Here is a 26,806-nt window from a genome sequence, read left to right on the forward strand (position 1 = left end):
ATGGAAGTGTATATGATGTCGAGGAAACAAGTGTTGGTATTCAAAGAGTTATTATTACATGGCTGTTCAGCTATTAACATCACTTTTTATTAGTTAAAAATATTTTTTCTCAAATACAAATATAATATAGAATCATAATACCATATAATACAACTTTAAGCAAATGCATAGTGTTACATTTAAAAAAAACTACTGCTAAATTTGTTACAATGCTTTTACAATATCACTGCACGACATATGAAACTATTAGTCTGTTTTCGAGGTTGTGTTCTGCCATCTAGCGGTCACGCTGGGTAGCACAGTGGCGCCTCGCCCTACGTCATATAATAATAAGGAAGTAGTGGCCAGATAAACCGCACTAGTCTAGGTGGAGGTTATTTTGGGACGGTATTCTTCTGTATGTATTGTAAAAAAAAATCCCTGTACGATCACACGCGGCTTAAAAAAAGCAGTGATGTGAAGGGTCGGCTCCATCGGCTCATCCCGCTGTAGTTATTTCCCCCAGTGTGCTCTTTCTCTTTCCCTCTTTGTCTTTTATGTGGAGAAGATCGATGGAGAAATACTCACTTGTTAAAGTGATCGGTGAAGGCTCGTTTGGCCGGGCCGTGTTAGTGCGGTGTAAAAGCAGTCAGGAAAAATATGTGGTGAAGGAGATTCAGCTGCCAAAGGTATGTGCAAGGAAAGGAGGGAATGTCCTCACCTGTTTGGAGCAAACGGATCAGTCTGATTCAAATCTTCCCCCGAAACTGTGATGATTATAAAACATTCAAGTAAAATAAGACTTGTTGGAATTCCAGGCGTGATGTTGCAGCCTGGGGTCGGATATGGAAATTTTTTATTTTATTTGAGTTTAGTTTCGTTTTTTGCGCCTTGCTGATAACCTGCCAGATTGCTGCTTACACTGAGACATGGAAGCTGTTTGTTGTCAGCCTGCCTTTGTTTGTTTGTTTTGTTTCGCGCTGTATGGAATACAATCATGTTTGCATTTGCATTTTTATAGAATCAGTCCAAACTGGAGAATTCGAGGAGGGAAGCCATCCTGCTGTCCAGAATGAAACATCCTAATATTGTGGCTTTCAGGGAGGCATTCGAGGGTAATCGTACACACGAATATCACTCGCTTTAAAAGTCATTGCAAACCTTTTATGAGCATACAGTTACGATTGTTTGGATTTCAAAATAGCATGTGTGATTGTGTTTGTTTAGCTGATGAACTCCTGTGGATTGTTATGGAGTACTGCAGCGGAGGAGATCTGCTCCAGAGGATTAAGCAACAGAAGTCAAACCAGTTCAGTGTTGATAATGTACGTCCTGACTTCCTGCACTCATGATCACAATTACCCTTCCCTACTTGTGTTTCATTGGGTTTTTAAATTCTTTTTTCAGATCTTGAAGTGGTTCGCTGAAATGTGCGCAGGTGCAAAGCATATCCATGATCAGCGAGTTCTGCACAGAGATCTGAAATCCAAGGTACAGTCACGTCTAGGTTTTCTAGCTTATGCATTTTACTTTGTTCAGGGTACATTAATGAATGTGTCTTCTGGTTCATTCAGGTCAAACCTGCCTTCAACATAGAGAGAAGAATCAGATTTCCTATGTTTGTTCTCTCAGTTCTCTCAGTTTGAACACTCATGTCACTCGGTAGCATTTACTGAACAAATTCAGCTCTGTAATTCCAGATTTCAGCTAAATTACATCTTAAAAAAAGGTATCCATGATCAGCATATTTTAGCCCAGTGTGTAAAAAATATGCAACAGACCTATAGACAGTGACTGTGCTTAGGAGTCACTGCACCTAGTCCTCCAATTACCACTTGGACCACTGTTACCTTCACCCTTCTCATCTTCTTGAGCTCTTCTCTGACCCCGTGCTACTTCTCTAGCTTCTTGTGTTCCTTCTTCCTGATGTTACTGCCATTTTGTCCGTCTGTATCTGGAAGTCCCACAGGATCTTAGCTCGCCCTAGGGGGCGTGTCTGATTTTGACCTCGGAACTTCCAGGCCATATTCGGCACAGATGTTTCTGTATACTATTCAATTTCAATTCAATTTTATTTATATAGCGCCAAATCACAACAAAAGTCGCCTCAAGGCGCTTCATAGATACAGAGAAAAACCCAACAATCATATGACCCCCTATGAGCAAGCACTTTGGCGACAGTGGGAAGGAAAAACTCCCTTTTAACAGGAAGAAACCTCCGGCAGAACCAGGCTCAGGGAGGGGCGGCCATCTGCTGCGACCGGTTGGGGTGAGAGAAGGAAGACAGGATAAAGACATGCTGTGGAAGAGAGACAGAGGTTAATAACAGATATGATTCAATGCAGAGAGGTCTATTAATCAGTGTTGGGTAAGTTACTTTAAAATAGTAACTTAGTTACATTACTAGTTACTTCTCTCAAAAGTAACTCAGTTACTTCAAGTTACTCGTTACTTTCAAAGTAACTAGTTACTAGGGAAAGTAACTTTGGTTTTACTCAGAATTCTCTTGTTAATGTGTTTCTTCCATAACTTTGCCAGTCTTCTAGCTTGCTTACTTGCCACAAGTGCACTGTGCCACCTACCAATAGAAAGGATATGATAACGTGCATATTTCCACGAGAGAAATCCCACGCCTGGACCGTCATTGACTGCTGCCATGATTCTAGCCTACGTCACAGAGTCATGTGCGCCTTTTACATCCAACACAAAAACTGCAGTCGTGGTGTTTTCGATTGTACTCAGAACTCAGAAATTCTGCCTTCTGAATAGGAAGATGTAGGTAACACCAGACTGCAGATGAGCTGCATACAGGGCTGGACTGGGAAAGAAAATTGGCCCGGGCATTTTGACTAGAAACTGGCCCACCATTATAGGAAAAATCATAAAGCCTTTTGAATGAAAACAAACACTGTTGTGACAGTGATGTACACTGTTTTGATGGTATATATGCATCAATCTATCAATCGTTTGTTGTAAGATTCAGATAATTATTTTTTAAAAGCTAGACATTTTAAATGAGAATAAGAAAGAAAAGTATTTCTTTGTGCCCCCCATTCCCTGTTAATGCCCTACATGCCCCCTTGGCCACACTTTGCTAGATCCGCACCTGCACAGTTACCAGCTGTCAGCTACCTAAAAAAGGATCCTGGGGTTATTTGTCTCTCAGAAACAGTTCATAACTTCCCTTCAACTCATTCATGTCACCTAAAAGGTAAACCTGTTTCTCCATCACCTGCTCAGCTCTGATGATCCAGTAAGGACATCTCCTGGTTTCATCTTCATGTTTCCCTCTCACCAGATAACCAAACCATATTATGACCAGCAGCTTTTTTTTTACAGCTGTGGCTCCAGCAAACATCAGCTGATACTAGAAATTAATATTAAATAAATTCTAACAGCAGCTGATCAAGCTTAAACGTGCTGCTGTTGTTTAGCGCGACATCCGCTGGTTTCCTCTTTCGGCGCAAAGTGGGCGATAAACAAACAAGAGAGCCGATCAGCTGATCATTGATCAGTTTTCATGACTGAAGTAGAAACGGGAGAGGGAGGGGGGAGAATGAGAGAAGAAGAGGCAGCTGTGCAGCGTAAAGACACAGAATAACTCCAGCTTTGTGCCTTTTTCATTGTAGCTGAATTACGGGACAAACTGTTCCTTTTCACCTCAATAAGAAACGCGTAATATTTTCTCTGAATACCAGACGGGACGGTTGCAACTCTAATAACTTATGAACAAAATAAGGTTCAACATCATTAACTTCATAGCACCACCCAGCTGTATAGAAACTCCGTCATGCTAGCTAGCACGCAGTACGGAAAAAGTCAGAATAACGAAAATAAACTCCACCTAAACTTGGTTCATATCTGACCCAGAGAGACTGCAGGTCATAACTTCTTACCTGAAGTTCAGTTCACACTTGGACCGGCGGCTGCCTCGGGTCTCTTTTCCTTCTGCGTCCCTTTTCCTTCATCCACCTGCTGCCTCCACCACTTGCTAATGTTACTGAATCTGTGGAAACTCCGCGATGCCACCACACGAAGTAACGAGTAACGACCCTATCTAAATCCCAGTAACGAGTAACGCGTTCCTGATTTTGGCATAATAACTAGTTACCGTGGTTACCACAATAATAACGTAGTTACTGTAACGCGTTACTTAATAACGCGTTAGTCCCAACACTGCTATTAATACATAGTGAGTGAGAAAGGTGACTGGAAAGGAAAAACTCAATGCATCATGGGAATTCCCCGGCAGCCTACATCTATTGCAGCAGGCTACTAGCATCTTGCACCCTGCTGTTATGTGCTGGATTGTCTCAGAGGCATCTTTACACAGCCTGCACCTGGGGTCTTGCCTGGTGTGATAGACCCCAGCCTCTATGGATCTTGTGCTCAGAGCTTGTTCCTGTGCTGCCATGATTAGTGCCTCTGTGCTGCTTTCAGTCCAGCTTTGTTCAGCCACTTGTAGGACTTCTCGATGTCAGCCACTTCCTCTATCTGCCTCTGGTACATACCGTGCAGGGGCCTATCCTTCCATGGTGGTTCCTCTTCTTCCTCCTTTTCTTGGGTTTCTGCTGCCTGGTATTCACTGAGCACGCGGTGAGTTGGGGCCATCTTCCTGATGTATTTGTGGATGTTCATTGTCTCATCCTGGATTGTGGTACTGACACTCACCATTCCCCGGCCTCCTTCCTTCCGCTTAGCGTATAGCCTCAGGGTGCTGGACTTGGGGTGAATCCTCCATGCATGGTGGGGAGCTTCCTGGTTTTGATGTCAGTGGCTTCTATCTTCTCCTTTGGCCAGGTTATTATCCCAGCAAGGTACCTGCTCACGGGCGGAGCGTAGGTGTTGATAGCCCGGATCTTGTTCTTATTGTTCAGCTGATTTCTCAGGACTTGCCTGACTCTCTGCGGGTACTTCATGGTTGCAGCTTTCCTAGCAGCCTCTTCATGGATAAACATTTGCCTGTGGGATCCCCAGATACTTGTAGCTGTCCTCTATGTCTGCAGTGTTGCCATCTGGTAGTGTGATTTCCTCAATTCTGACTACCTTCCCAGTCTTTGTTACCATCTGAGTACACTTCTCCAGCCCGAATGACATTCCAATGTCATTGCTGTATATCCCGGTGGTGTGGATCAGTGAATTTCATGTCAGGCAAGCACAATTGAATCCAAATCGGAATCATTTTGCTTGGTTGTGTGTTGAATGAAATGAACAAAAATGAAACTGCTGATCCAGATCAGAAACATTACAACCCATCTATGTGATATAATCTCATTTTGCCATAATTGGCTGTACTTATAGCTTGTGTCATGTTAAATCATCACTTATCTTTCATCCTCACCCAGAACATTTTCCTGACCGATAATGGGACAGTCAAGCTTGGAGACTTTGGCTCAGCCTGTATTTTGAACAGGTAAAGAACCTGATGCTGTTCAGCTTTTTAAAGTTAATGTTGAGTTTGTCGATTTTAAATTTGATTGTAAATTTGTTCCAGCTCGAAGGCTTACGCTCATGCATATGTTGGAACTCCGTATTATGTGGCACCAGAAATCTGGGACAATAAGCCGTACAACAATAAGAGGTATGCTACTGTGAGCGTTCGGCTGGATCCTCCGGTTTATATTAAACAATATAAAGATGAAATTATGTTTCTTCTCCATAGATCAGTGTCTGTGCTTAGAAAATGTGTGCCATTGTAACAAGAAATGTTAAAAGCAGAAATGTAAATATACACTCACCAACCACTTCATTAGGTACAGCTTGCTATGACTGGGTTAAAACCCCTTTTACCCTCAGAACTGCTTTAATTCAATAGGAGGGTGGAGGGTTTCTCAAAGTTTTTGTCCATATTAACATTATAGCAACACAGTTGCTGCAGATTTGCCAACTGAACACCTGTGCTGCAAATCTCCTGCTCAGCATGCTGCTGAACAGGAGATTAGCATGTTTTCATGCTGCTCATGCCAGATTCAGATCATGCCATCCAAATGTGGCAGCAGAAATTGAGACTTGTAAGACCGCACAATATTTTCCTAATCTATGTTGTTCAATTTTGGTGTGAATTGTGGCCTCGGTTTCCTGTTTTTTGCTGACAAGAGTGGCACTCGGTGTATTTATTCTCCTGCTGTGGCGCAGCATTTTCATGTTCAACATTTTGCACGTTCAGAGATCCTGTTCAGCATACTTTGGTTGTAGTAAGTGATTATTTGATTTACTGTTGCCTTCCTATCAGCTCAAAGCAGTCTGGCCATTCTCCTCTGACCTTTGGCATCAATAAGTCATTCTGACCCAAGGAAATTATGCTTGCTAGATATTTTCTCTTTTTTCTGACTATTCTCTGTAAACCCAGAGGTAGTTGTGTCAGAAAAATCCCAGCAGATCAGCAGTTTTTAAAATATACAGTATAGTCTGTCTGGCGCTAACGTGCCACATTTACATTTAAATCTCCTTTCTTCCCCATTTTGATTCCCGTTTTCAGCAGGCCGTCATGTACCCACTAAAATAGCCGGTGAGTGTATGAATTGACTAAAATGTGCTAACAAGAGTTTCTGGGCATGTTTTCTACATGAATAAAATTTGTGAATACGGATTAATAGTAACTAGATCGATGAGAAAAGAAACAGGAACCTATGCTAGAATAGTCTACAGTTGTGTGCAAAAATTGTTGGCAGTGCTGTCACTGCCCATACTAAATTTTTATTTGTTTGCCAATAAAAATGTTTTGAATCTCACAGAACCCTTGTGTTATTCACAATATCAAAAAAAAAACATGTAAAAATAATCTAAAGAAAATCTGAAAAATCAACTTTGTGCCATGACTGTACATACAAATAATACATCTGTTTAACCAACTGTGTGGTTTTTATTTTTAAAAAGGGACATGCCCGAACCAAATCTGGTCAAACTATGGTGACAGTAGAGCACCTGCAGAGTGTGTGTACATATTTGTGCGTATATGCGGAATTACTGTATGTGATAATTATAGTTCATTGGAATGCCTACAGTAGTTATTGAAAGTATGTGTGAAATCTGCACTACAAAAATATCCAGAGATCTTAAAGGACTTGGATCACCAAGTGCTAGCCCTCGAGTGGCCCTCGAGTCTGCCGCTGCACATTTCATTCAGCCACACTTCATGTCGTGTTACGATAGAGCAGGGCAGAATGATACCAAGGGATCATCTCTTTTCAAACCCAACTCTTCTGTTCTTGCCATCATAGCCGACTGAACATTCCTAACACTGACGTATACAGCTAGCATCAAGCACTGTAACACTCACTTGAGTAATACATGAATAACAACTATGTACCAGAACAAAAAGTGACTGAATAAAATGAAGAAATAGCAACATAAAACACTGTCATCCTCTGTAGAGAGACAGTGCAAAGACTAACTAAAAGTTAAGTCATATTCTGGCTTCTTAAAGTGGGACTAAGTCATTAAAACTTTGAGAACCCCCGGCTTAGAGTCTCTCTGCAGGCTTTTTTTCCCTGACAGCATACATTTACATGTTATTTTCAGTCTCTGATTTAGTTTGAGTTCTCTGACTAAAGGGGCTCAGCAGTGATTGTGTAACTCATGCATGGGTTAACCAGTTCTCTCTGACTCTGCCAGTACATGATGAAATGTCTGGTGTGAATGAATAACCATTTCTCCCTTTGTGTGTTCTGCAGTGATGTGTGGTCTCTAGGCTGCGTCCTGTACGAGCTCTGCACCCTGCGACACCCGGTACTCCCTCCTCCACACTTCATGCACAGTGTGGTTTGTTGTGTCTTCACGCTTTTCTCCTGTGTCCAGTTCCAGGCATCCAGCTGGAAGAGTCTGATTCTTAAGGTGTGCCGGGGTGCATACCCTCCCCTCCCCAGTCATCTTCCTTATGAGTTGCAGTACTTGGTCAAGCAGATGTTCAAGACAAACCCGAAAGACAGACCGTCCCTGCACACCATCCTGACCTCTCACAGGGTTTCTAAACTCTTGCGTACACACCTGCCCTCCCAGGGAAAATCAGTATGTTGAACCTGATTTTAGGGCTGCACATTCATCACAGTCACTTGCTGTTTTGACCTAATGGTAGCATGAGAATTTAAACTCTTACGCAACTTTGCCAGCTGTGGTAATCCAATGTGGACCCTTTGTTTGTTCAGATGGCCGCAGAGCTCGTGCTGTGCATTTGATTCAGGGCGGTGTTTTGAATCTTTTACAGGCCTCAGAGAGGGAGGAGCAGGCGAGGCATACAGGTCGATGGAACAGAGAGGAGGGAAAGAATGTGGCTCGTCTTCTGGGAGAGAAGAGTTTAATAAAAACATCAACATCTGAAGGTGGAGTCAAAGCTAACAATGTTATGTTGAAGAAAATGATCTACTGTTGCACTGCTGGCAGGGTTACATTACTGAATTTGTTCTTAAGACTGTATGGTTTGTCATCAAAATATGTCCTAAATAACCCTTTAAATCAGGTATGGACTTATCAAAAAGCTGCTTCGAAAGCAGAGACCCCGCCCCTCGAAAGCAGTGGTCTACTGAGCCATCAGACACCGTGCTGCAGGTGTTAGCTAATGCCAGTCTGGTTTCATCTGACAGCGTGACATCAACTGGCTGGACCTTCACAAGTTCTACTCATGAAGGTATGGTAGCAGCAGAATTTCATTTCCTGAAAGGTGCAAAAATAAGCGGCGGAGACTGAAATGCCAAACCAAAGCATTCTGTTGCAGGGGAGCCAGAGGACAGCAGGCAGAGAAGACGATGGGAAAGGAATCCTCCTGAGAGGCTTCTGAGTCTGCTGGAGAAGGCTCAGCTGAGCAAAGCCTCCAGCACCTTCATAATAAACAGAGGTCTGCTGATCTGTGAGCAGACTCTTATCTCAATATAAGCTGTAGATAGCCCAACTGAAATCTTTAATGTGTTCATCATTGTGGTGTTGTTCAGGTGAAGACCCTCTGTTGGGACCACTCTCCCATCCTCAGGGTGATGACACGGATGGGCCCGAACAAGAGCTGGTTATAGACGAGGACCGACTGCAGCCACGCTCTGATGATGAAGACACGTAAGTAACCCTGACATATTGTTGTTTAATATCCCAGCATTAATGCAGAGCATATTAGATGATGTTGTACAGCATCTGGACATAAAGGGAAATAGTTACAGCAGTGTTTTAATTGATTTTAATGTGAACAGGGTGAGAAAAAGACTGAAATGGGAAGGATACTGAATGAAAGTATAGTTCTTAAATTGTGTTGACTTTGTTGGTCCTCTCACTGCAGGGACTTTGAAGAGGAATCTCCATGTGACTGGATGGATGAAGCTGAGAAAATATTTTTGGAACACTAAGACCTTTTTTCCTTCTGAGCCTGTAAAAAAGGAAAGGTTAACTTTTAAATGCTGCAACAACACACTAAAATTTTAACTGTGTTTATTTTTCAGCTTGCTGTCAGAAAACCTTGTGCACATAAAGATGTTTAGAAGTTTTGTGTGCTCTGTTTAATAAGTTGTGTTCGCCTCAGGTTAGCAGTGATAAACATTCCTTGCAATTTGAGGCCACTGGGAAGCTTCTGTTTGGCTTGTTCGGAAAACAGGAAATATTAGAGTCAGAAAGGTTATGTCTCCATGCAGTCGCACCAATTTGAGCCCGCCTGCACCTTTTGAAGTCTGTTTCTTTTGCGATATCAAAAGCAGACTAAACATCTTGTTGCTGTTATATGGCTTTTATTCTTGTGACTAAACAAACCACATATCTGGTATTTTCAGCTGCTTTGTTGTTTTTTCATTTTCTAGTGAGTGCTTACAGGGCCCATCCTTCCTGCACTCTATTTGGTTTATGTACCACTAGGTGGAGTTGGAATCCCTTTGGGATCCCATTGTGTGGAATGGGAAACGCTATCGTGTGGTTCAGATCAGGGTAATTAAAGTTTGGTAAAATAAACTAAAAACTAAAATTAGATGTGAAAAAATGTGTTTAGGTAACAAAATAAGATTAAAAACCAGACTTATGGGAAAAGAAAAAAATAACTGAAATGGTTTTGTGAACTTAGAAGACTAACCAGAATAAAATAAAATATGGGAAAATATGTAGAAAATAGCTTTAGTTTCAGACTTTCTTTGTTTGGTAAAATTTGTTATCAGTTCCCCTGATGAGGCTTTGATGGACTTGTCTATTGAGATTTTGTATTCTTATAAGATGTCTGTCAACTGCTTTCATAAAGGGTTTTTTTTTTTAATCCCCGTGCTGATTTTCCTCAGTTTACCTCTGACATATGCACTCCATACAATAATACTACTTATCTTAACACTGACCAAAAAAAAAGAAGCAATTTTCAAACAAAACAAAACCCGAACTGAAACGAGCAAACCCACTCTGGATACTAAATCTAAACTGAAGTGAAAACAAAAAGTCAAAAATGAAATAAAAATAAAAACGAATTAGAAAATACAAAATGATAACCATTGTTTCAGATGCGATTAAGCTTCTAATTAGCAGTGGCAGTGAAATAAATCAGTGAGTCCCCATGCTGCATAAAGACGTTATAAATACAAAGGAGCAAGTGGAACATGTTACTGTATTTGGTTTGCCAAATGAGAAGCCTGACGGAATAGGACCAGACAATAGAACAGCCACATGTTTGGCTACAGACAGACTTAACCCAAGCCTTGCCCATTACAGTTTGGGCTGAGCAGGATAGGGATACTACAGCCCGTTGAGTCAACAAAACCACAATGATTCACCAACAGTCACACCAGAGCTGGATTATCCAGCTGCTAAAGTTCTTTCAGTAACTTAGAACTCCTAGTGGCTGACATGAGCGCTCCATGGTATCTTTTACCAGATATCTGCCCACGATGTGTTTCACTGAGGAAGCTCAACCCTTATCACGAGGGCACAATGAATCCCCTCTCCAGTGCTCACAGTTCATCCCCCCCTGCTTTTTAGAAATAGAAAAAAAAGCACCTCCATAGCATAGATGTGCATGTTTGGAAAAGATACATGTAATGTGATGTATCATAGCAGAGCTGCAACTTCATCATGGTCTGTGTCCTGCAGATAGAAGGGTCTCCCACCACTGGCCATGATGAACCGGGAAGTGTCTTTATGTATTGGTCTTATAAACTGAGGGGTTGGAGGTGTATGAATTTGTCTAAAAGAGTTTATACTGGCTGTCTGAACTTCTGCCACCTCTGAGAATTTAGGATTAACAGTAATAGCTATAAATATAATATAAGTATTTCCTTATGAACATCCAATATGAGTACAAAGACTGAACTCAGACTGAAACTCAGAGGTTTGCAGCAAATGATCACTTGCTTAGTTTCAGTTTACTTCAGTTTACTGAAACTAAGGTGAGCAAACCTATGACTTCCAGTTAATCTCACATGAGTGATATCACAAAGACAGAGGATGCACGAAGATCAGTGACTAACTAGAAATCAGTCAAGAGGGGAAGCAAAGTTGCAGGAATACTAAGGAGGTGAAGTAAATGTACCGCTCAGTAGTGCAGCAGTGGTAATGCACATAAAGTAAAATTTACAACCAGTGAATTACATGTACAATATTGCTTGGAAAAACATATCTGGAAAATTGAGCTTTGCTATAAGCAAACAAAACTTTCTTCAGTGGAAATAAAAAACATGTTTGGCAGGAACCTGGCCAGGCCTCACACAGGGAAATAATAGCCCAGTTAGTCAAGTATGGACGTGAGGGGAGCAATAATACAGGCATTCATTCAAGGTGTTGGATAGATCAGAGATTGCATCTTAAATCATGTCTTTTAAAAAAATATCCACAAAGATATCCACAAAAATATCCGAGCCTGATTATGATCAAGTGCAAGCTGCCAATACCACACACAAGGTTTTAAGGAAGAAGAAAAAAGTGAAATTGGGCAAGTATCTTGCCTAACTTCCATACATATCAGATTATTATTATTCAGTATTTAAAAGAGGAAGGTAGACTAACACAGGCCCTGAAGCAAGAAATAATGTCTGGGGAAAAGGAGGAACAGCCTTCAAGAAATATGTGAAACACTGCAAAAGGATATAAACAATCCCGAAAAATGTTCACGTTTGAACAATGAAAAGAGCACCTACTTTTGCAGCAACGAGATATGATTCTCTACACTGCATTGAATCACTTGTAAGTTACTGCAGTCTCTTTTCTCATGCCATGTAAGTGTGTCCTCTACCTGCTGTATTCAAATTTCCTTATAAATTATTTCATTTTTTAAAAGTTTCTTGCCAGTATAATTTTTTATAATATTAAAACAAAAATTGCATTTAAAACCAGAGTTTCAAAGAAATCTAAACAATAAAGCATTGTTTGTTTGCAAGTGCCAGGTATACCTGATTTGTCCACCTCATTTAACTACTGGTGCAAAAGGAAATGAACATGAACAGAGGTTTCCTCTTGCAGGAAGGACGTATGTGCTGTCTCCAACAGACATGTCTGCTGTATAAATGTGCCAGAAAAAAAAAAAGAAATAAAAAAGCTGTTTAAATAAATTGTTCAAAACTCCTGCACTTAAGATTGGGTTTGTGAGGTCATTGTGAAAATAGTGTGTCTGCTGCTGTGACTCAGTGGTTTGACTAAAACATACACCGAGAAGGGCAACTATCTACAGTGATTTCCTATCACTTTTGTAACCTGCCACCTTGGTGCAGTGTGTTTGTGAACATTTGGTGACACCTTTTTTGTTGAAGTATGATCAAAACCACAAGGCCCTAGTTTGTTCCTTGCACGCAAGCTGAGCACCACATATGAAAACATCAGAAAATACCGAGGCGTGCATAGTGATGTAGCATTTCCTTGCTCTCATTCTAATGTACTCACTTTGAAACGTGCTGTTTCCGGTTTTTCATTATATGCTCGGATCTGTAGTGAAGCTGCACTTCTAGCTATTGTTCAGGCCCTAATCTGAGTTCCCTCACCGATTTTCTTCCTGCTCATCCGGGTGACCTGATAGCAAACAATCCAGAAGCACGTATGTCTGTGTAGGTTGTCAGTCATCCAGGTCATGGTCAAGAAAAGCGACTGGACTTCTTTAAGTTTCTTCAAGATATTTCTTAACTCTCATTTGAGAAGCTTCTTCAGTTCCAAGACCAAATCGTTGACCTGTTATTGATAATGTGCCTCATCACATGACCCAAGGTGTGGTGTGGTGTGGTGTCATTATACACATTATCGTCCAGTACCACCCATTCTTATCAAATGATGCACAAAAGACCTTTCATTATGCCTGGTTGGGAGATTGTCCACACTTCGACCCTCAGCTGCTGTCATCACCCTTGATGAAAAATTGACTTCCTATCTGCCGCTGTCCCTTATTCCCCTTTTGTCTCCCTGTTTTTGTGGCCTCCTTTTTGAACACCCCCAGTTTCACTCAGGAAGAGCTGTGCAGATGCAAGATGACCCAGTGATCTCAGTCTGGCTACTGATGCTTAGAAAGGCATTTTCTGATAGATTCCTCTCTCAGTTTTCTTATTCAGAGCAAACTATCAGAGCAAAAACAGTAATAATAATTTGCTGTTTTACTCTTTGTTTGTTTTATATAAATGTAGCAACGTTTCTGCGCTATAGCTAGTGGACATTTGTAGCCTCAGTGCATAGCAGCAGACCATGAAACCTTCTGTCATGACTCACCCAGTAAAGAGGAGTATTGTTTATTCTTCATGGGGAGCCGCTCTTCCTGTTAATAACAAAGCACTTAGGCGCTGCAGTTGGGAGTCTCTTTGCAACTATAAATATGGAAGCTGTCATTGTTATGATTATTTCAAGCCCTTTGCAGTGACCCTCCATTGTCTTTTGCCTGTGTTTTGTAGTGATGTATCAGACAATATGAGACTGGCGTAGCCAAGCAGGGCTTTGTCATGGAGCTGCACAATTCATCAGCTGCTCAAAGTAAAAAGGTCAAGAACAGTTAAATCTGGATCCCGGGTTATGTGAAGTGGGACACTGCTGGCTCCAGGCAGGTTGGAGAGTCATTCGTTGTTATAAATGCTGCTATTGTTCGTAACTTAAACGCCTGTTAACTCCTGATGAGTTGGACCACCTTTAAGTAAGGTCATAGGCTCTGCTGTCTCCTCTCTCATCCTCTCATCAGCCACTGCTAGGCACGTTTGTTCAACCGCTCTTAAATTCGAACATCTATACCAGCCAATCATATGGCAGAAGAACTGTAGGTTTAGGTGTGTAAACGTGGTTTAAATGACCATCTGAAGTTGAAGCTAGCATCTGAATGAGCAAGGAAGGTTATTTAAATTATTTTGAATTTTCAGTTATTTAGATGTGGCATGGTTGCTGGGGCCAGACAGGCTGCTCTGAATATTTTAGAAAATGATGTGGTTTTCCAATTAGAGTTTGGAGAGAATGGTCCAAAATAAACACAAATATATATGCTACCTAAAAATATATAACACTTTTTTATTCTAAGTGCTTTTTATCTAACATTCATACTCCAACAGATGCATCAGAGAGCAACTTGGTGTTAGTATCTTGCCTAGGGATATTTGGCATGCAAACTGAAGCAGCCGAGGATCAAACCACCAACCTCCCAGTTTGTAGATGACATGCTCTACTTCCTGAGCGAAAGCTGACCATGTCCATCCATTTATGGATCACCACAGTGTGCCCATCTTCCGATGACTGCTTCCAGCACAGTCCGTGTCACAAAGCTCAGACCAACTGGTTTGTTGAAGGCAAAAGAGGGGCCGACCCATTATGAGCAAGGTGTCCCTAATACTCACATATTTGCATGTTGCATGTTGCAATCATACATAATGTTTATTATGTGGCTGTTGTTTTGTGCACTGGTCTCCCTTGACAAAAAAGAACAACACTTCTGATATTGCGGAAACAGCACTGTTGAAAAAACACTGTCGAAACAACACCTTCAACAACGCTCTTTTTTTCCACCTCACTGACCTTAACGTGACACTTATGTTTTTGCATACTCTACATCTCTTGAATGAAGCAGCATGTATCACCCACTGCTTAGCCTATATCATGTGACTAACCGAATTGTGAAGATGATTCATTGTGAACACCCACAGTGAAGAGGGCCTCAGACCTATATGTTTGACACTGAATTCGATGAATGAGAAAAATACAAACATTTCTTCAGGCATGAAAAACAACTGATTCCCATAGATTCTCATACACTACTGGACTTTAAAAAATGAATATTATACAAATTACTGACACAACTAAGATACTCTCATTAATCATAGTGATAGAATCACTGTGATCAACAATGGATTTGAATCATATTTGTGTTTTCTTCATAGTTAAGTCTGCAGTTCACAGGGATAGCTTAAAAGGGGAAAAAACTGAGCAGTAATTGCAGCATCATCAGCAAGATTGCAGCCTCTGGTATTTAGTGTTTTTGTTCATTTCATGAACTGCAAAGACACAAATCATACTGATTCAAATATCTTGTCCCAACAGTTCACAAGTCTTTTCATGAAACATTAATAAAGCTTGAAGTTGAATCTGAAGTCAGAATGATTTCCATATAATGCTAGCTGGTGGTGACATACACAGTTTTAGCTAAAACATCTTAAGCTTAGCTTAAGAATGTGCATTCATCTGACTATAGGTAACAATTTTCATTTACCTTTAAATAAGCTTTGGGTTGGCTTTCACATAAAAGTTTTGTTAGCTAAGAAAAACTAAAGTTGGTTTAATGTGTCAAACAGATCCATTCAAGTATGAAAGCACTTCGTGTGAAGTGAAACATTCGTTGCTTTGATTGTGTCAATGTGTGTTATGTAAGTTTAGAATAGTGCAATCTCCTGCACAAATTGGTAAAGAAAGACAGTTAATGGCTAAGCTCTTTTATCAGTCATGTAACTTTGGTGACACATTGCTTGAGTAGTGTTTGCATCAGAGCAAATGTTTTACAATAAGAATGTACTGTTCTGTGTGAGGATTTGCTTAAAAATAGTGGTTGAGATGCATAACAAGAATGCTTCAATGTTTCAGGTTTTCTTGTGTATTTCTTCAGTCTCCACCCATTTCCATAGACAATTTACTTTATTCAAATGATATAAGCCAGCAATGAAGAAGCTAAAGAAAAACTCAGACTAGGCTACTCGTGCAGTGGAAATGTACAACAAGCAGAAATGATCGTGCGCATTATGATGCTTCAGGTCACTATTGTGACCGCTGGAATTATTTTCGTCTCATCTGTCTTTTAGCTTAGGTTAATTGTGTCTCATGTTTCTGAAGCAATGACGATAACCTCAGCAAGATCAATGAGCCTAATTTTCACAATCTGAAGTCAGAATATCTGTTGTCTCCGCAAGATCGCAGCTAAAAAGGGTGTGGAAGCTGTATTTTAAGCTTTCCATGCTAAATTCGATGAGGAACTTTAAATGTTTTTGTATGACAAATGAATCATTGCTAAAAATAATAATAATAATAAAATAAAAAAATAACTCCAACACTAAACAACAATAAACAATAAACCTAACAGGATCTTACTAAGAACTGTAGCAATTCTTAGTAATTAAATTTAGCAATTCAGTTCAGCTAAATGTGGAATTGAATAGTGATTTTCTGTGGCTCCAGCACACTAAATTCTGCTGAGGAAGAGAGGGAAGGTATTGTGTGCTCTGAGAGGCTCTGGGGAAATTCCTTATGTGGAACACGGTGACCTCAAAGCTGACCTGTCAGTGTCAGCTTTTATGTGTGGATGTACTGGGGAATGAGCTACAGGGATGTGTTTCGAGAATGCCTACTGAGGTATTTGCAGGGCTATTGATAATAGCAGTGTCATGTGCGTAATGGAACTAAGGTGTAAAAGTTCATGGTGGATTTCAGGTCAGTATAACTTTTGCAGATCATCTCCTTTTTGCAGCTCTGTTTAGAATTTTGAGTCCTCTCATGGACTGAACCACATAACAAAATTGGTATGGCCCAGATCTGGCCCACACAATGTGCTTACTAAAGGCCCACATACTGCAAAGAATGTGGGCCCTTTAGTGGCCCAGATCTGGTTTGCCAGAGGTGGCCCACACATGGGCCAGCACAAGGGCAGTTGCAGACACACTGGTGGTCCTGTACTGGCCCATGTGTGGACTACCTCTGGCAAACCAGATCTGGGCCACCAAAGGGCCGTCATTCTTTGCGGTATGTGGGCCATGTGTAAGTTGTGTGCAGCCACGGGCCAGTTGCAGACACACTGGTGGCCCTGTGCTGGCCCAGAACAGTTTCAGCTCTGGACCCAGATGTCAGCCTAGTTTGTATCTTAATCAAGTCATGTAATAACAACATGTGCCGGAACATAATAGTGCAAAATAAACATGACGAAACTCTGTTCAGACAGTGAATGGCTGAATTCTTATATAGCGCTTTTTTACTCTCCCGGATTACTCAAAGTGCTCTATATAACATGCCATATTCACCCAATCACACACTTTCTCTAAACTGAGTGCTTCCTAACTACATTCATACACATTCACACTCTTGACATGCAGACTGGAGCAGCATTTGAAACGTTGGCTACCATATCATTATAGTATTGCAACATAGCATTTGAGTCTTCTAACTAAAATAATAAAATAGGAACATAAATAGTGCCATCATTGTCAGACCTGGCCCACGTCTGGTTGACATACACCCTGCCATGACACCAGTCAGTCAGCAGTGCCAGCTTGATGCCGGATTCAGGCCAGACCTGTTTTCTATGAGCCTGGGCAACATACACCAAACCACAAACAATTTATTTTTTAAAAAGCTCACAGATATTAGGACATTCACACCAGTGATGAGCACATGCAATCTTCTTACCACAGCTGTTAGTGTATAGCAGGGCTCTCAATTTCACAAACTTGTGAAAAAAAAAGTAACCATATGCTTCTTAAAAAAATGTTCCAAACTAAATAAACCTGTTACTACAAAAAGCTAAATAAACTAATATATGTTCAATCTATAGAATGTACTATGAAATTCAATAATGTGCTGATAAGTATACATACAGAAGATTAAAGGAAATGAAAGATGCACATGATGAACAAATGACATCACCCACAGGTTTGTGGGCTGTTTTTTTTTTTTTTTTTAACTTAGACTTCCAGTTTTGCAATGAGAGTACAGTGTGCCAAGTTTGCAAGCTGATTAGTAAGTTGCATCCATAGAATACATGGATGCATGGCACAGATGTGCTCCAGATACCTGCTAATTAGTGCCAGTAACTCTAATGAATTAGCTGAGGTGAAGCCTAGCAGACAGCTAAATACCTAGTTAGCGTGCACCTGTCGCTTAGCAGGCCACCTGAATAATGAAAATTTGTTTTATGTCTGCTTTAAATTTGGGCATATGTGCAGTCACTCATTTTGGAGCCTTCCTCAAATAGTAGGCTGAGGAACTAAAGTTTCTTGTATGTGATTGCTTGCTTTATTCGTGAACCGCAGAGGTTGCTTCACTTCACTGACAGAATTTAAAAGGACAGAGCTACTATTATTTTTTAAAATTGTAATGCTTTAGGAAAACTTTGCTTTTTCTAACAGAAAATTATAGTTTGCAACAGTTAAAAAAAGGATTCAATAACGACATGAAATCATTTTGAATGTCTTTAAGTGCACATTATTATTTGCTATATGGGCACTTTAAAAGTACATACAGTCTTGTGTGTGGCATGGCCCAGTGACCTTTACTTTCTCCAACAAGATAGTCAGTTGCAACAGTAAGCAGTTTCCTTTGGTTAGAAGCTGTAGGTGGGGATTAATGCCTTTACACTGACTGATCAGACATTGCCCGTGCCCCCAGAAGTCACCAGGGGAAGGTCTTCCAGCAAAGGAAACCCAAACTTATCCCATCAAGCAGAACACACCCAGTGTTAATGTCTTGTTTATCGTTCTCAAAGACACTGTAACACCATGTTAGATCAGGCTTAAGACACAAAGGCTGAAAATTGAATGTTTTGTTACAGCTTACATGTATGTGCACTTATTGCATGGGAAAGGGACAAACTTTACTGAGCTTTAGAGGCAGTAGGGTGTGTCCAAGATATTAATCTGTCAGCCCAAACTATGAAATACTTGACTGTCACCAACCAGTCTAAGCAAGTGATTTAATGTTTACAGGAATTTCCAGGTGATTTTGCAAGGATTTGTCAGAATGTTAACCCTTCCCAAAAATGTCTCTTGTCCTGCTGGGACTTGCTTCTGGTCTTACAGGAAATTGAACTGTGGCTTCATTTCTAATGTATTTCAACATTTTTTAAGGGACCATCACACTTCCACCAGCATCTTCCCACACATAGAAACAAAAAAGTAAAGAAATGTAGTAACAGAATTTGCTAACCCTTTCGTATTCTCCCAAAACTCCTGGCATGGTTTTCCCAGTTTGAGCAATAGAGTTTTGTTGTCCATGAATCATCTTCAAATTCAAATTCAAATTCAAATTTTATTTGTCACGTACACAGTCATACACAGTACGATATGTAGTGAAATGCTTGGACAACTGCTCGTGACCTAAAGAAAACAAAAAAGGAAAGGCTATGCTTGCATCAGGGTTCCTGCCACCTGTACTAATGCAAAACAAGCTGCAACAGGCTGTATTCATTCCTAGAGGTAGACTCATGCAGTCATTAAAGACAAGAACAGTGATGTGACTTGTGCACACGCTTTCAGTTAAATCCAGTCGAATTGTCTCTATTTAATTTCCTGCCTTCATTCCTGAAATATACGGGAGACCAGAATGAACTTTCCTCCCCTAATGAGCCAAATGCTATTTGTGCTGCATGTTTTGCTAGACACCATGGTACCCTGACGAAGGGAGTGTTTTATCAACATGCTGGTCATGCTTTGTTTCATTCCCAAGACGTTACTGCCAAGACATTATTCAACCAAAAGCTGATTTGGACACAGAACTCCTCCAAGGGTTGATAACGCCTGTTTATAGTCCAAGGTGACAAGAGAGTGAAGGAAGATAATTTCTGTCTGGTTATTTAGCCTGCTTGCCTGCCTCCCTGCACACACTGTACTCATTCCACATTTGGTTATTAGTTAAGTGCTGCTTCTGATTTTAGATAAGTGAGTGAAGTTCTTGTGTAGTTATGAGTAACATTCTTTTTTTCAAACCACATCCTGGCAACTCATTAGCTAAAACTTTGCTTTTATTACCATCTCCTTCCCAGGCAGGAAAAATGCCTTGAAGACAAGTAGCCTGGTGCCCACCCCACCTTCTCTTATAATGATGATAATGCCAATTTTCCAAGAAAAAAAGCAAACCAAGATGAGTTTGAAAATATAAAATATGATATATATGGTATATGAGGCTGATTCAGAGAGAATTGTGGGAAACTGGAGTAGATACAACAGGCAGTGTCCATATCACGACAGCGACTTCCTTTTTAAATGTTTCCTGTAAGACATGCAGGGGGGAAAACGGCTGATGATCCTCAACAGAGACCCTCTTTCCTCACATCCATTTAGTCACTGTCATGTGACAACTTCACCCAAATCTCACTACAACCCCACCCAAAAAGCACACACACACACATACACACAGTGAAGCCTCTGTAGGTGTCCGAGCAGAAATGACTCTCAAAACAGACTGAGAGAACATCAACACAGCCCCTTCAGAGGATTATTTTAAAAACAGTTGGATTTCTCACATGGGAACATGAACCTAAAGCTAAAGTGTAGATCCAGACTCGTTTTTGTCTCTACTAAGACTTGCAGTTTGACATTAACTGTAATGACCCTGATGCAGGCAGTACAACAGCCCAAACATTGTTGCTGTTTTGTATGACCTTGGACGATACCACTAGTCCTAAATTACTTGTTTACATTATGGTATCTCTACTTTATGGTAAATGTGAAAACTTGTCAAACTTTCTTTGCACGTTACAGTCTAAGACTCAGTGGTACTGCTATTGATGCATTATCTTTGCATCAATGGCATAAGAAACTCACAGGTCACACTGCAGTATACTTTGATGAATGCTCCCATGCAAAATTACCAGAGCAATCCTGAACAGTTTGTGTTGACAAGCAGTGCCGTGTCTGTGTTTTCTCATCCTGCAGCCTGCTGGGAAGGAGAGGTCAAGCTGATTAGATAACTGCTGTGGAGAGGATCCTGCTGGGATCATGTGAGGGGTTTAATCCCTGACACAGTGACTTTGCACCGGCGTTTGACTTTTTTTCTTATACACAACCCATGAGATTAAGCAGCATACTTAGAAATTTTCAATAAAATGGCAAGTTGCATCAGTCACTGATACAGAAAGACAAAGGTGTGAAGCAATGTGCAAAATGTATGCTTATAAAAATATGAGACGTTTAAATCAGGTTTAAATATGTGACTTCCTGTATGGCTTCCTACATCACTGTTCTATCTGTGCTGACCTTTGCTTCGTCTATCAAGTGCTGTGAAAACCTGATGGTTAGAGTGCATTAGCTAATTACACAACCTTATACAGTCACGCACAGTGACAGATCCATAACGTGCCGTTGTGGTTTTTTGACTGTTACAATGTTGCTCAGTAAGCATGTGGTCATGTGTTCATGATGACGGCCTTCTGCGTAGATACTTGTTTGTCTTCATAACATCCCAGGTTTTTAATCCTGGCCTTGACTCAGTCACATGGCCTCAAAAGCGGAGATGGGGTATGGGGCGTATAAATAAAGTGCAGTCGACTGACCTTCGAATTCAGGCTATGTCAATAAAGTTAGGGGGCTGTGTGCTGGCTGTTCTCACATGCTGTGCGTGCTCCTCGCTCATGTCTTATCATCGGTGCGGTTGCTCACAGCAAGAGTGAGCATGTGTGAAAAATATTTCACAGGCTTTGTATTTACACAAATGTGTGAGCGATTATTTGTTATGCTGCCTGGCTGGTAGAAATGTAATCTCATGTTGAACAAAGACATCCTGATTCACTGTACAAATTGCACGATTCTGTGGCAGACCTCTGGGTTGTATTATAGTCACTTTGTGCCCTTGTAGATGAGGAAAATAAAATGTTCCAAGATGATAAAATGTAATCTCTATTTAACTTTAAAAAAAGCCTAAATGGCATTCGTTGAACCCCTGTTGATCCTCTTACAGTGTTTAAACATTGATCATTTTGGCACACACAAGCTTTGATGTTCTTAATGCTTCTGAATACAACATTTCCTTGTATTTCTTTTACAAGTTGTTTGGTGACAAATTTTAAGAGTATGTTTTTGTCAGTTAGCAACAAAAACACTTCTTCTTTTTACCGATCTCCAAAAGACTTTCTGCTTCCACAATTGTACAACCTCTTTGCGTGCAAGACTAATCCTCGAAACATTTTTAGCAACAAGAGGTTTTGCTCTGTTTTGCTTGGTGCAGGATGCTACAACAGTTTTTAACTTTTTAGTCACCACTGGAACTGGAACTGGAAGTCCGATGTCACGACAGTTAAATGCAAATAAGCGTGTAATGTGCCAGTAACATATTTGTATATTCCGGAGCTGCCACGTTTAACAATACAAACCACAGAAATTTTAGCATTAAGAGCATGTTGTTGATTCAAATGACAAAAAGTTTCAGATGCAATCATTTGTTTTAGGTATTACATAACTTTTATTCATTGCTGTGGCATGAGTGCAGCATGAGGAACTCAGTCAGTGCATTTAAGGTCATTAAAGACATTGAGTCCAAACATGAAATACCAGCCAAACACAACAGGGCGCTTATGTGATCTATCTGTACATTTAAAGAAAAAAAAAGCCCTGCACATTTATAGCTTGATATACCTTTATGTTAATTAAATAGATAACAGTCTAAAGTTAGCACCACAACTTACCACGGAAATGTACAAACGCACAAGCATATGAAGCAGTCAGTTTCATAACTGTCCTGCTGTTCAGTGATCACTTTCCCTTAAACGTCATAGACGACTTTAATTGTGCTTTACATAATTACATTTCACTCCACAGGAAATGAAAATTAGAAAGTAGTAACATTAAAACCACAGTTGTGAAAAAGTTCATATGTTAATACTGCAAAACAGAGGCTGTGAAGACCAGATCCGGACATTTGCCCTGAGACTAAAACAGATAAAGCGCTCAACGAAACAAAAAAACAACAAAAAATCAGATCTGTCTTTTTTTTTAATGGATGGATGAGTTTTATCTTTTACCCTGGACGTAGCGACCCCATTTTCACACTGAAGACTCACCGTGAAAGACTTTAGCTTTTAGATGACTTAGACTACACTGCAGATTGGTGGTGGATTCTGAGTGCAGAGCCTCAGAGAACTTGCTGTCATATTTACAAGTGGTCTGAGACTTCCTCTTGAAGCTATTCTGAATGGTCTCTGAGGTGAAGTAATAAACAATGGGATCAAAGCAGCAGTTGGATACAGCAATGCAGAGGGCTACTGGATAGATGGTTCGAACCACCGACTCCTCATAACAGCCTCCTAAAATTTTAGTACGGACTAGAGCATAGAAAACCAGGTTTACATTGTAGGGGATGAAACAAAAACAGAAAATAGTAAGGTGCACGATTATCATACGCAGGATCTTTTTCTTGTTAATGTTCCCACCACGGCTGATAGTTTGGGGACGGCGCAGAGTCTGTAACACCATGATGGAGCAAAATACGTTGAGTAGCAAGGGGATGAGGAAGCCTACTGTCTCAATGAAAATCACCACTTTAGAGAGGGATGATTTCCACTGCTTGGATGAGAAATTCTCAAAGCAGTAAGTGGCATTTCCTTTTTCATTTGAGGTGGTATCCAACAAGAATCCTGTGGGGATACTGCCTGAAAGCACCAGCACCCATACACCAACACATACTATTTTAGCATTGCGCTTGGTCCTGAGCGTCCTTGAGCGAAAGGGGTGCACAATGGCCAAAAACCTGTCCACGCTAATGCAGGTGAGGAAGAGAATACTGCCATACATGTTGGTGTAGAAAAGTGACACAGACAATTTACAGAGAATCCCTCCAAAAGGCCAGTTCTGGTTGATGAAATAGAAGACCCGTAGCGGCAGGGTGAAGACAAACAGAAGGTCAGACAATACCAAGTTTATCATGTAGGTTGTGGTCTCATTCCTCATTTTCAGAGAGCAGGAGAATATATAGATGGCCACAACGTTGGTGATAAGTCCAACAACAAATACAATGCTGAAGACCGTACTGTATAGTGGATATTTGAACCCATCATTCTTGATGCATGAGTTGGATATTGAAGAGTTGTTGTACATTATCATTATCAGTTTTAAGATTGCAGGGATGGGAAGTGTTTGTTATGCAATAGCTCTTCAGGGAAAGGTATTTCCAGCACGATCAACTGACCATGAATGAATTATGAAGAAGAGAACAGTTCAGTACTGAGAGATGCTCAATCCATTAGAGCAACTTTTTTTTTTTTTGTTCAACACGGCGGTGCATATTGCTGCATGTTTCCCTCCCTTTTCTGGATGTTATTTCGGGGGTTACCTCAGTTGAAAAGACCCCTCCCAGAGGACAGAGATCCAGGCTGGAGTGTCTTCCCCTCCCCCTGCCCTGTCTCTCGGCCAGACAGCACCCCACAAGTTAGAGGGTTAGCTTTACTTACTCAGATAAATCAGTCACATGAATGTGCCACCTTTTTGCTCTCAAGGTCCCAAATAATCACGAGCTGCTCAATCCACAAAGAGAGAAATGGGAAATCCACATTCAGGTCCATTAGAGAAGTGACCTCATGGCAGGATTCTTGTTCTTTGTCAAAACCCAGCCTTGTGGTTTTGTTCTTCTCAGCTCCGAATCAGTGAAGTCGTCATAAGCTTTCCATCTCCCACATGGTCATGACCACAAATGACCATGGTTCTTTCCAAGCAGAGCTCTCAGCGTGACAATTCAATGTGTTTTTGTCTTCTGTCTGCCCTCAGTTTCTCTTTCCTTTCCCTTCTTTGTTTTACTAACCTAGTTGCTCAACCAGTATCTCTCTCACTCCTCTTCATACAGCCTCGGGGTCTTTTGCTCACCACTCATCACACCACTCAGGCTCGACTACTCCTTTGTACCCGGCAGTTTTTTGCAGTTTGGGTAGAAGAGAGAGAAGCTGTAGTAACTCCTCCCACTGCCTCTGGTCCTCCTACTCCTTTGTCTGCTTTTACAGTCAACCACATAAACAGAAGTGCATTGAGAGGAAACTTAATTTAAAAAATGAGCTCAGTTACTCTAAAATACTGTCACAGAATTTGAAACACAGATCACTGAAATACATTTAAAAGAAAAGGTTCAAGTTTTTCTCTTGACCCGTTTTTCAGTAAAATGTTAAGCTTGTAATTGCTGAATATTTGTTTTTGTAAAAGCACATAAAAATTTTCATCTATTGAGACAAGAAAAATAGGTAAAATATTTGCTTTCTACAAATGGGTTACATGTTTGGATAATAAAATATGTCACGCTGTACAACATAGGCTACAACATGTCTACAGCTAAAAATACTGCACTTCACCTCCTCTCATCACTACCTACTTTGAAATTGAGTTGGGATGTTGGAAACACTTTTTTTTTTTAGCTTAATAAGAGCTATTACTTTTGTTATTGTAACACTTTACTGCTAATATACTTTTTCATTTTAAAAAGGCTTGATTTTATTATTTTTCCCCTCATTAGTTAAGCTGTTAATAACAGCAGGAGGCCAAAAGTGCCTGAGAAGTTCTCTGAAACCCCACAGGGTCTCCACTCATCTGACAGAAAGTATGGGAAAATTCAGCTGTCTTCTTCTTGTTTGTGACGACCTGTGTGGGCAGCTAAAGCTTCTGCTGAAGAACCGATTTTTATTTTCAAAAGGACATTAGTAATGAGGACGAACAGAAAGCTCTCCTTCTGTTCAGCAGGTTTTTTTTCTCCTGCCCCTGTCACTCCATGGACACAACCTTCTCTTCTTGGGGCATTCTGGCTATCCTTTTGCAGTAACTCTCTCCTTGGCAGTCAGTAAAAAACATTGGGGTATGTGTTGTGAATGAAGTAGCTTAGTACGGGGGAATGTGCAGTTTAGAACTGTTCTCAGGCAACTTAACCCTTGTATGGTGTTCGGGTCTGTGAGACCCGTGTTCAGTTTTTTTCAAAAGAAAAATTAAACAATTAATTATTTTTTCACGTGTAAATGTGTTGTGTCTTTCCACTCACTCCACTTGATTATAACTGATTTATTTATAACATTTTATATAAAAGAAAAACGAGAAGCACATTAATTCATAAATGTGATCTAACAAAGGTAAAGGGAAAAAATTAACCATGTTTGCTGTTCATATGTCTTGTAATTGGGATGAAGTAAACATCTGTTGAGTAATTTAACATAAAATTGTTTGATAGTGTTAATTTGGAAAGCCAAAACTCTAGCGGGTCCACCAGACCCATGAACACTGGCTGAGTAACAAAAATACGAACACCACAGAAGGGTTAAAAGAGTTCTCAGCCCCTTGATCAGGCCTGTGGTGAGCAAATGCTATAAACCCTTTGAGTCTATTTGTGTTGGCTTCTACTGTGTCAAATAGGAAACTGAGTACCTGGTTAGTTTTCCTGCCAGTAAACAAATGCTTGTCTGTGAGATCAAGCAACTGTTTTTCTGCCAGATGTACTCTTTGTAATTCAAAACACTCAGGCAAAGATAAGATAACCTACTTCGCTCGTTACTGTTACCATAACATTTTCCTGATATTACTGACAAAAACATGACCCAGAACCCAAAGATGGTTAATTTAGACTTGAGAGCTACCAAAAATAGTCCAACAAGAGGTTGTTTTATGGCTCAGCGTGCGTCTCTTTGTCAGCCTACCACAAAGCAAACATGATCAAGGCTAGCATGCAATGTGCGAGAAAATAGAAAAACCTGTACTATTGTCTTTCCCTCTCAAAGTTGTTCCATGGA

General features: G+C 40.5%; 2 protein-coding genes across 4 annotated transcripts; one reads left to right on the plus strand and one right to left on the minus strand.

Annotated features, from left to right (window-relative positions):
- The first annotated feature begins 343 nt into the window (after positions 1 to 343).
- Positions 344 to 12,490, plus strand: nek3 (NIMA related kinase 3). 3 transcript variants are annotated; one of them, XM_086262137.1, is made up of 13 exons: positions 344 to 668; positions 1,001 to 1,094; positions 1,207 to 1,304; positions 1,387 to 1,470; positions 5,325 to 5,392; positions 5,474 to 5,560; positions 7,653 to 7,707; positions 7,777 to 7,986; positions 8,183 to 8,297; positions 8,435 to 8,602; positions 8,690 to 8,809; positions 8,904 to 9,021; positions 9,239 to 12,490. In XM_086262137.1, the coding sequence occupies exons 1-13, from the start codon at positions 537 to 539 to the stop codon at positions 9,303 to 9,305; spliced, it is 1,416 nt and encodes a 471-aa protein (XP_086118263.1). In that variant the 5' UTR covers positions 344 to 536; the 3' UTR covers positions 9,306 to 12,490. The 3 variants fall into 3 exon arrangements, with proteins under 3 accessions (XP_086118263.1, XP_086118264.1, XP_086118262.1); XM_086262138.1 differs by having other exon boundaries at positions 7,777 to 7,812; XM_086262136.1 differs by having other exon boundaries at positions 7,653 to 7,986.
- A 10,004-nt stretch (positions 12,491 to 22,494) lies between these two features.
- Positions 22,495 to 24,967, minus strand: lpar6a (lysophosphatidic acid receptor 6a). The gene has a single exon (XM_086262139.1). The coding sequence runs from the start codon at positions 24,153 to 24,155 to the stop codon at positions 23,100 to 23,102; it is 1,056 nt and encodes a 351-aa protein (XP_086118265.1). The 5' UTR covers positions 24,156 to 24,967; the 3' UTR covers positions 22,495 to 23,099.
- Between the last annotated feature and the right edge of the window lie 1,839 nt (positions 24,968 to 26,806).

This window comes from Aulonocara sp. 'chitande type north' Nkhata Bay, linkage group LG14 (genome assembly GCF_057382095.1).
Source record: "Aulonocara sp. 'chitande type north' Nkhata Bay isolate Kocher_YH1m ecotype deep benthic linkage group LG14, A_spYH_male_GT1.1, whole genome shotgun sequence".
Classification (NCBI taxonomy): Eukaryota; Metazoa; Chordata; class Actinopteri; order Cichliformes; family Cichlidae; genus Aulonocara; species Aulonocara sp. 'chitande type north' Nkhata Bay.

Bases quoted from the DNA above. Each gene is read 5' to 3' on its own strand.
- nek3 (XM_086262136.1), top strand. From the start codon at position 537: ATGTGGAGAAGATCGATGGAGAAATACTCACTTGTTAAAGTGATCGGT. The intron at 5,561-7,652 runs GTATGCTACTGT...TGTGTTCTGCAG, and splicing joins AAGCCGTACAACAATAAGAG to TGATGTGTGGTCTCTAGGCT. The intron at 8,810-8,903 runs GTCTGCTGATCT...GGTGTTGTTCAG, and splicing joins CACCTTCATAATAAACAGAG to GTGAAGACCCTCTGTTGGGA.
- lpar6a (XM_086262139.1), bottom strand. From the start codon at position 24,155: ATGATAATGTACAACAACTCTTCAATATCCAACTCATGCATCAAGAAT.